At 53.1% G+C, this 8,823-nt stretch overlaps 1 protein-coding gene across 1 annotated transcript; it reads right to left on the bottom strand.

Moving 5' to 3' along the window:
• Positions 1-8,162, bottom strand: CCDC177 (coiled-coil domain containing 177). Its single transcript, XM_019641267.1, has 2 exons — positions 7,845-8,162; positions 1-6,969 (listed from the first exon to the last, which is right to left on the bottom strand). The coding sequence occupies exon 2, from the start codon at positions 6,939-6,941 to the stop codon at positions 4,842-4,844; it is 2,100 nt and encodes a 699-aa protein (XP_019496812.1). The 5' UTR covers positions 6,942-6,969; positions 7,845-8,162; the 3' UTR covers positions 1-4,841.
• Positions 8,163-8,823: the final 661 nt, after the last annotated feature.

The following is an 8,823-nucleotide window of genomic DNA, read 5'->3' as shown; positions in this document are numbered from 1 at the left end:
ATTAAAAAAAAAACTGAACTAAGGGAGAGGAAGAAAGGCATGAACAGTTCAAAATGGAAGCTAATTTAAAAATCGCTTTGAACTAGGTTTTTGTGCTTATGTGAGACATGACAGTATTTGATGAATCAGGAAGCAGCAACATTGCCAACAATGATTACCAGTGTTCCTCAGAAAAGAAATCACCCTCCCATTCTATATCTTAATGTCTGCTATTAACTCCACCCTCTGTCCCAGTGCCAACCTCTGTGAAGCCAGAGCAGCACCAGGGACAGTATGAAGGCCTGGGACATGTGGGAGATGCATTGGGCTGGGAGGAGGCGCATATGGAGAGTGCATCAGAGCTTCGTGGGACAGAGCACATATGTGAGCAGACAAGATGCTCTTCTATAAAGAGTCATGTAACCAAAGCATGTGATCATGCGTAATACTGCAGGTGCTCCATCAGACTCCCCAAACCAAATGTGTAACATACAAGGCCTAAACATTTCTACAACTGAGAGCTATCTGCTGGGTTCCTGGAAGCCCCTATCCATGCACACTGTGTCAAGAAATGCCAAGTTTCCTCATGTTCTGCTGTCAAATATTCCTTTGGGTCATGCAGGGTAGAGATGCAGTCATATGGTGGAGAAAAGGCAAGTCTACACAACCTGTGGGTTACCTCAATCACCAGGAAGTCTAAAGCAGTGGGATGTTCTGGTTCACTAAACTTTCTTATTGATTTTGTATTGATCAGAAATCTCTCTTTGTTGGGACTTTAAAACTGGAAATGCTTCTGAAATGTTGAGGTTTTTGTCTCAACAACAACAGTCAAATGATGGAACTGGTCCCATTTTGATGATCTGGGACTTTGTGCAACCTGAGACATGGTTCTCTAGGTCCATGATCATTATTTATGCTGCCTCTGCTATAGGCAACACAGATCAATGCCCTTGAAGGTAATTAATTTCTCTCTTTTTACTGTAATTTAAAGCTGATTAAGTACATGACCTTATGAATTTGACCTGATTAATCAAGGCTCCTCTGAGGGAAAGAGAACAACAGTGACTAGATGATGTTTGGTTAGTGGATGGCATGTCCCCAGGAAACTGAAAAGGCTTGAAATTAGTGCTTGAAAGGCCATCTGTCTTCCTGTGGATGGAAACCAGGGTGGGAAGGTAGTTAAGCCCAATGGGGAAATACAGGTGTCTGCTCATGACACTGCAGCATAAATGGTCCCTAGGGTCAATGATCAGGGAGACTGTCTCTCCAGCACCAAGAGCAGTGCCTTGCAAAAAGCAGGTGCTCATTACAAATTTATTGAATGAATGGAGGACTGCCCAATCTATTTTATACAGATTTCCCCTGGTCACCCACTCATTTATCCATCAGCCATTCATCAACTATCCCTCACTCCATCCAGTGTTTATGTGCTTACCCTATGTGCGGTGCTAAACCATGGGCTTCAGGGGAATTAATGGTAAACAAGATATAGGGCCTTATGTAGAGTCAGTCACTCTCAGTTTCAATGGCCTTTTTAAAGGAGGGAGAATAATAACTGGTGGGCATTTACAGAATGGCCTGAACACAAGCTGCATTCTCATATGCCTTTCAACCCACAGACTCTTCATCTTTGGCAAGTCCTGCTTACGGCTCCCATTGAAGACTCACAGTCCATGTTCTTCCGAAAGTAAATTTCCATCTTCCCGTCCAGCTGTGGTTTAAGCATTGGTCATTGCCTGAGCAGGACACTGGGCTAGCTTCACCAATGATTCCATGTGAAATGGCCTTGTCCTGCTTGTCTTCTTGGTAATGAACCAAACTAAAGTTTCTTCCAACCCTTTCCATTCCTCCTCATCACACTTCATGTTCTCTCTTTTCTGAGCAAGGAATGTGCCAGGAGGGTAAATGTGAAGGTCTGGGGCCACTTCAAGGCTGCAATTTTGTTGGATGGTAAGAACTTCCAGCATGGTGCTCTGAGGACAATTCTGGGCACTTATTAGAATGTTCACATCAGAAGTAAGCCATTCTTCATCATCCCCACCACCCCTGCCCTCCAATTTTCTCTTGCTGCACTTCAGAATAAGAAACACTTCTTCTCTCTGGCATCATTTCAAAGAAAATAATATAAATAAAGGGCCCAACAAAGGATCTTGGAAATTGCTCCTCCTTAAAGGGCAACATGACCACTTATCCTCGAATAAAGAGATGGGTCTATTTTCTAGGGGATGGTCTGAAATTTGGAAGAACCATTCTTTACTATTACTAGGTTTGGCTTCTGTGTTTGCTTTCATTCTACTTAGCTTTACCGTTTTTGTTTTTTAATCTAAACGTTATTTCCTTTTCACAGTGCTTTTCTCTAAGTGCATTATTTGGTGACATCAGGCCTGGGCATTTGCATCACATGTGACACTGTGATCTGCAATATGCTTTTCAAGACCATTTCTTTCTGCACTCGGCAATGACAGTACATTATACTCTCTAGGTATAGTACAGTCACGTGATCCTCTCTGTTTATAGCAACTGTACCTGCAGTTCCAAAGCCATAGCACTGAGAGCACCACTTTGATTCTGACTCATTCCTCACAGTGTTCGTGTGAGAGGGAGGGCAGAGATCACCATCCCTTTGGCCATGAAACCAAGGCACAAAGAGGTAATCTACCTGAAGTCACTCAGTAAGTCAGAAAACAAACTGAATAAAGGACAGATAAGATCCCCTATGTACCTTTCAGTGCCTTATAAAAAAAACACACAAAAAACCAGATTGTCTCTCTCATATGAATGTACCTACTTTGGAAGTAAGTAGTTTTAGGTTGAACTTTCTATTAAGGTTTCTAGCAAATCAGGAACCACAAGGTAAGAACCAGTATCATATTAGCATTTTAGTTAAATGCCCCTGACTCACAATGCCAATTATTACAGCTCATGGACAACCTGGTTACCGACGAGAAAATTTGAGGAAAAAATTCACCCACTCAAGAAATAAACTTTGGCACAGTTTCTTTCCTAGTTTCACAACATCTGAAATATAACACCTAAGCACTGCTTCCTTCTACACAATACTCCTGTACCTGTTGGCATGTGATAAGGGGGTACTGACAAAGTGTATGCATGTGTGTGCACACACGCATGTGTGTAACACCAGACATTTTAGGAACAATTCTGTCCAGCAGAATATACATGAACTATGTATAATATACAGTAGTTCTCTACCCTGATTTTTTTGGTAACTTTTATTTCCTGATCCTGATTTAACATAAGAAGTAATGTTTTACTTCCTACCTTCCCTGATGAAGGCAGAGTCAGTGGGTGGACACAGCTGAGGGCTGACTTTGGCTTCATGGAAGAGAAGTACTCTAGGGGTTCAAGTTTCCTGATGACAACTGAACAGGACTTTTTGGACCAGGGAATGGCCTGGTCTTGCAAATATTTTCCCCCAGAGTCTAAATGACCATCTGTCTGTGAGCACTGAACAGGAATCCATATTCCCAGAGACAAACTAGGCCAATAGCAGCCCTCCTGCCTCCCAACTCCAGGTCAAGAAAGGCACAAAGAAGACCAGCACATAATACTGAGGTGGCGCTTTGGATCCGGGAGACCTTGAGGTACCAGGAGAAGAGTACCAACGGTCCCATCTGGCCAATGGGAAAGGTGAGGCACAGAGAGACTGATTAAATACTTTCAGTCATAGGTGAGAGGGAATTTAAGGGAGAGATTATCTTTTTCCTCACATGGGGGAGAGGAGGAAGAGAAGATACACTGCCAACAATAGTGAGCACAACTCTCAATAGCAAAGAGGCAATTCCAGCTCTCAGCCACCACGGTCAATTGTCCTCAGGGCCACTGTGATGATTCCTTCACAGAGGGAATCCACACTCCCTAGGGCCCACCCTTGGGACTGCATCCAGGGCTGGAGATTTAGGCAGGCTTGGCCTGGGCAGGCACATAAGGTAGCTCTGCTTCTTAAGGCATGGCTGCTGTCCGTGAGGAGTGGGATCCACGTGGGAAGTGGGCATCAGACACCGCTTCCCCTTGAAACTACCCTGCAAGAATGCTTAATCTGCTGCCTAAGGAACTTGCCTCCTTCAAAGGCTGGGGGCTTCCACTAAAGCTAAACCACATTACCAAACCAACTAATTTCTTGTGTCACTTGGGGGAATAGGAGAGAAAAAAAGACACAAACTAATCATTATTTGCAGATGATTGTCTAACTAGAAAACCTAGGGGAAATGAAAAAACTATCAGGGCTAAGACCAGAATTTGCTCAAGTGGCAGATCAAAGTCAAGCATACAAAAATCAACTCATTTTTGGGTCACTTGGGTGTGGCCTAACACCTTGGAAAACCTGTGCTTTTCTGTGAGACCTAGAGCTTTGTGCAACTTGCCATATTTTAAAAGATGGAGGTGAGCTAGGGAAATGCCTCCTCAGCTGCAGTATACGCAGTTCTCTCAAACACCAATATATGAAAGGTGCCTAGGGTGATTGCTACAGAAGGGGGCACAATCACCCCTGCATTCTCTGCTGGAAGGGGGCTCTCCCCCTAGGCCCGACCCACCCCTTTCGCCCGGCTCTTTTCTTTTCCAACCCAAAAGACACACAGGGCAGCTTGGCAAGGGCAGGTGCGGGAGCCACCAAGGGTGGATGTGGTCCCAGATTGTGCTGTTATTTCTATATGAAGTCAGTTTTTTAAAACAAAGGCAGCGGACTGATAGGTCTCGCATGTCGGTCCTCCCATTGCCTCACTGGTCACGGTGGAGAGGTCACCGTGCTGTGCCCCAACCGGGGACTCCCACGGTCTGGTCAAAGTGGCCACGGGAGGCCCCAAGAGGCTGAGCATGGCAGTCTAGCCAGCCCAGGGCGCCGGTCATTTGCGGTCCAGGCTGGCGTGCAGCTGGGCCTCCCGTACCATGCGGTCGAAGGAGCGTGTGTTGGTTTCTTGGCGCACCTTCTCGCGCACGTGGAAGGAGGCCCGGGCTGTGGAGCGAGCGCTCTCCAGTGCTGTACGTCGCTCCCGCGACAGCTGCTCGCTACGCTCCAACTTGCGCCCGATAGATTGGAGTAGCTCCCGCCGGCGACAGTCTTCATCCCTCTCCACTTTCTCCTTGTTGGCACGCTGGGCCCGCTCCTTTTCCAACCGGCTCTGACCTACGCGCCGCGCCTTCTGTTGCACAGCCTCCTCGGCTGCCTGCGCCGCATGCTGCAGCCGCCGCTCCCCTGCCCGGGCCAGTGCCTCCAGGTGCAACTGATGCTCGCGCTCTTTGCGCTCGGCCGTCTCCTTGGCCCGCCGGCCCTGCAGCTCCTCCCTCCGAGCCCGCTCCCGCAGCTCTCGGGTGCGCTGCTCCACCAACTGTTCGTAGTTCTCTTGCGCTCGGCCCAAGCTGGTCTCCAGGGAACTCCGCAGGACCTCGCGCTCCTTGTGCTCCTGCCGGGCCCGGCCTTGCAATAGCGCCTGGTGACGCGCCTGCTCGGCCCGGCTCAGCTCCCGCTTTTCCCGCTGCAGCTGGCCCTCTTGCCGCTGCTTGGTGTGGGCTGCCCGTTGCGCGCGCTCCCTGCGGACCTGTTCGGCCCGCTCGCGCCCTTCCTGCAGGCCCTCCTCCCGCTGCTTCAGGTTCTGCTCCTGCTGCAGCTTGCGCAGCCGGTCTTCCCGAGCGGAGCGCTCCGCTCGCTCCCGCCGGAGGAGGCCCTGGCGGTCGGCCAGCTCCCGCCGCCGCTCCTCGCTGAGCTCGCACTGTCGCTGCCGCCTCCGCGCCGCCTCCCGCTCCTCGCGGCCCCGGCGGCCGCGCCGCTCCTCCACCTGCGCAGCCCAGGCCCGGCGGCCCTGTTCCAGGGCTCGCCGCTTCTCGCGTTCCTCGCGCTCTCTTCGCTGCTCGGCGCACACGCGCTGCTGCTCCCACTGGCCGTGGGCCGCTGCGCGCTGCTCCAGCAACAGGCGCTCTTCCTGGTGCCGCGCCAGCATCAGCGCCGCGATCTTCCGGTCGCGCTCCGGGACTCCTCGCAGGCCCCGCTCGGCGCGCACTTGGCGCACGATGCGCTCCACGTGCTGGGCCGTCTGCGGTGAGTGGCTCAAGTCGCCGAGGCTGAAGCTGCGGGCGGAGAGGGGCACCAGGGCCAGGGCGGACGGGCGGCCCAGAGGGTTGGGGGCGGAGGACAAAGACCCCGCGGGGCAGCTGTTCCTGGCTGAGACCCGCTGCGGCCAACGCAGCTCCCGCAGGCTCTCCCCACTGTAGGACGACGACGACGCGCCCGACTCGGAGCTGAGGGCGCCCTCCCGCCGGCGGGACAAGGAGTCTAGTGAGTGGCTTTTCCTGCCCGCCCGAGAACCCGCGGGCAGAGGTTGGGTCCGAGCCGGGGACGGACTGGAGGAGGCCTTGCGGGCCGCACGCGGCGCGGGCGAGGCCGGGAGGCTGGCGCTGCTGCCGCTGCTGCTGCTGCCCGCGCTGGGGGCCGAGGCCGCGGCAGGCGCGGGGCCCAGCGGCGTGAAGAGGCGCCGCTTCTCCTCGCGCACGATGCGCTCGCGCTCCGCCCGGCACTGCTGGAGCTTGGCGCGCCGCTCCGCCTCGTACGCCTCATAGAGGCCGGTGGCCACTCGCATGGAGCGTCCCGGGGCCTCACGCACCAGGTCGGCCAGGGCCCGTGGCAACAGCTCTACTGGTTTGACCGCGCAGCGGGCGCAGGCCTCGAGCGAGCGGGGGCTGGTCAGCACGTAGCGGCTGCCCTCGGCCTCCGGACAGTCGAAGTTGAAGAGGTCGAGGTGCAGCAACGGGGACTGCTCCCGCCGCTCGCCTTCTGCGGCGCACGGGACTTCAGCCTTGCGGGGCACCGACGCGGAGGCCGAGGCCGAAGAGTCTGCGGGCTGCTGGGCGCCCTGGGCGTCAGGAGGCACGGACGCAGCGGCTCCGTTTCCTCCTCCTGAGCCGCCGGGCTCGGCGCCTGCCTTCTCCTCTTCAGGTATGGGGTCCACCATGACTGAGCCCTGTCCTTTTGTGGAGTCTCTGCGGATGACAAGGGCGGGACATCGTGGGATACATTTGAGAGCAGTTCTCCGCACCCCATTCATATCCACCCCCTCCCAATGTAATCTGCTTTGGGATTAGGCTCAGAGGCCCAGGTGGAACGTAAATCATAATACCGATGCCTGAAAACCCAGGCCAGTGCCGGTACTGGTGCACAGAGGGCAGTCTCAATCTCCCTGAGCCACGGAGTGCGGGGCAGAGGCCGTGGTCAGGCTCCCCAGGGCGTCTGGCCCGCTGGATGCATCTCCTTACTGCTGCAAGTTACGATGAAAAGATCGAGGTGCAGGGCTTTCGCCGGCCAGAGAGGCGCTGGAGGATTCCCGGGAGGATTAGCGTATTTGTTTGTAGCTTAGGCGGGCAACAGGGGATGCGGCTTTGCAGGAACAAAAAGGGGAGAGGCCTGTTCATCCCCAAAGGGCATTGCTACGAGGACCCCATTTGCCTAGGGAAGAAGTTATGGCTGATTTCTCCCTGCCAACGGAGACCCAAGCATGGGGTGATGGAAGCACTGAGAGAAGTGCCTCAACCCCCAAAAGGCTTCTCCGGGAGGGGTGCTGGATCTTGCTCCTGCCTCTTGTGTATGGCTTTCTTAGGCGCTGTGCCCATCTTTTCTCCGCCCCACCCCCACCCCCCCGCGGTTGCCTGGGATGGAGAACGTGCCTGGGTCCTCCCAGATGCACCGGATCCCCTCCAAGTCTGATGTGCTAAAGGCACCATGCACCCCAGTTTAGTCTCGGACGCCTGCCCCCAAATGCCCCCCGAGTCCCCCAACCGTATCACAGCGAGGTGGACTCCTGGGATAGCCTGGCCTCGCCAGTGCTGGCCGCTCCGGGTCCCCGGGCATGTTCACTTACCGCACGTCCCGGGCTTGGCCTCGCGCCGAGGGCTTTTGTTCGCAGCTCGCGGCTTTACCCTGTGCTTCTTCAGTCCCCGCGCCGGCGGGGTCGGGTTACTGCCGACTGCATCCGCGATGGGAGCCCCAGCTGCCACCCCAGCCACCGCCAGCGTCTCTCCATGGGGCCCGCACACACCCCAGGCGCTACCTACACGCGGGAGGGGGAGTGCGACAAGGTTTCCCTAAAATAACGCAGCTCTGCTCCCTTCTCTCTCACTGATTCTTAAAAAAGGAAGCCGGGTCCATCACTGCTGCATCCATCGCTGCCTCTCCAACCGTGAAGGTACCGCACATCTTTCGACACCCTCGGCGCCTCCTGGTGGACGCCTAGGGTGTTGGTTTGTTTGCTTAGAGGATGAAAAAGAGAAATTTAAAAATTATATATACGTATATACATATATAATTATACTAATTACATATATATATATATAGAGAGAGAGAGAGACAGAGAGAGAGAGACAGACAGACAGACAGAGAGAGAGAGAGAGAGAGAATATTTCAGCACCTTAACTGGGTAGAATGAAGGAATAGCTTGGTTTGTTTGCTTCTCAGGGGGACCCTGAGAAGCAAACAAACTTGATAGTGGATAATTAGTTGAAATATGGCTTCTGATCCAAACTATGATGTTATTTTAAGGAAAACTGAGAACATTCAAATAGGTTTGAGACAGGCAGAAGATGTGTGACTAGTGCTTAATGCAACATTTTAGGACTTCCTGGTTCAATATAATACAAATAAAACCAGTTAGTGCCACTTAATGAGTATTATTTTGAGACACCTCCTCCCCACCTCTTTTCCATTTTGAATGATAGTGGCCATAGGAGAGAGATGGGAGGAGTACTTGAGGGAGGGGGTTGGAGGGTGGGATATAACATTAGCTAGGTGAACCATGTTGTTAATTACCTTGACATTGTCAGGCAGTGAGGAACAAGTGAGAG

This window comes from Hipposideros armiger, unplaced genomic scaffold, assembly GCF_001890085.2.
Source record: "Hipposideros armiger isolate ML-2016 unplaced genomic scaffold, ASM189008v1 scaffold_59, whole genome shotgun sequence".
NCBI lineage: Eukaryota > Metazoa > Chordata > Mammalia > Chiroptera > Hipposideridae > Hipposideros > Hipposideros armiger.
The sequence above is the reverse complement of the archived record's forward strand: the minus strand, read 5'-3'. Positions and strand labels throughout refer to the sequence as shown.

What these genes read in the sequence shown, in the direction of transcription:
- CCDC177 (XM_019641267.1), bottom strand. Translation starts at nt 6,941, where the DNA reads ATGGTGGACCCCATACCTGAAGAGGAGAAGGCAGGCGCCGAGCCCGGC.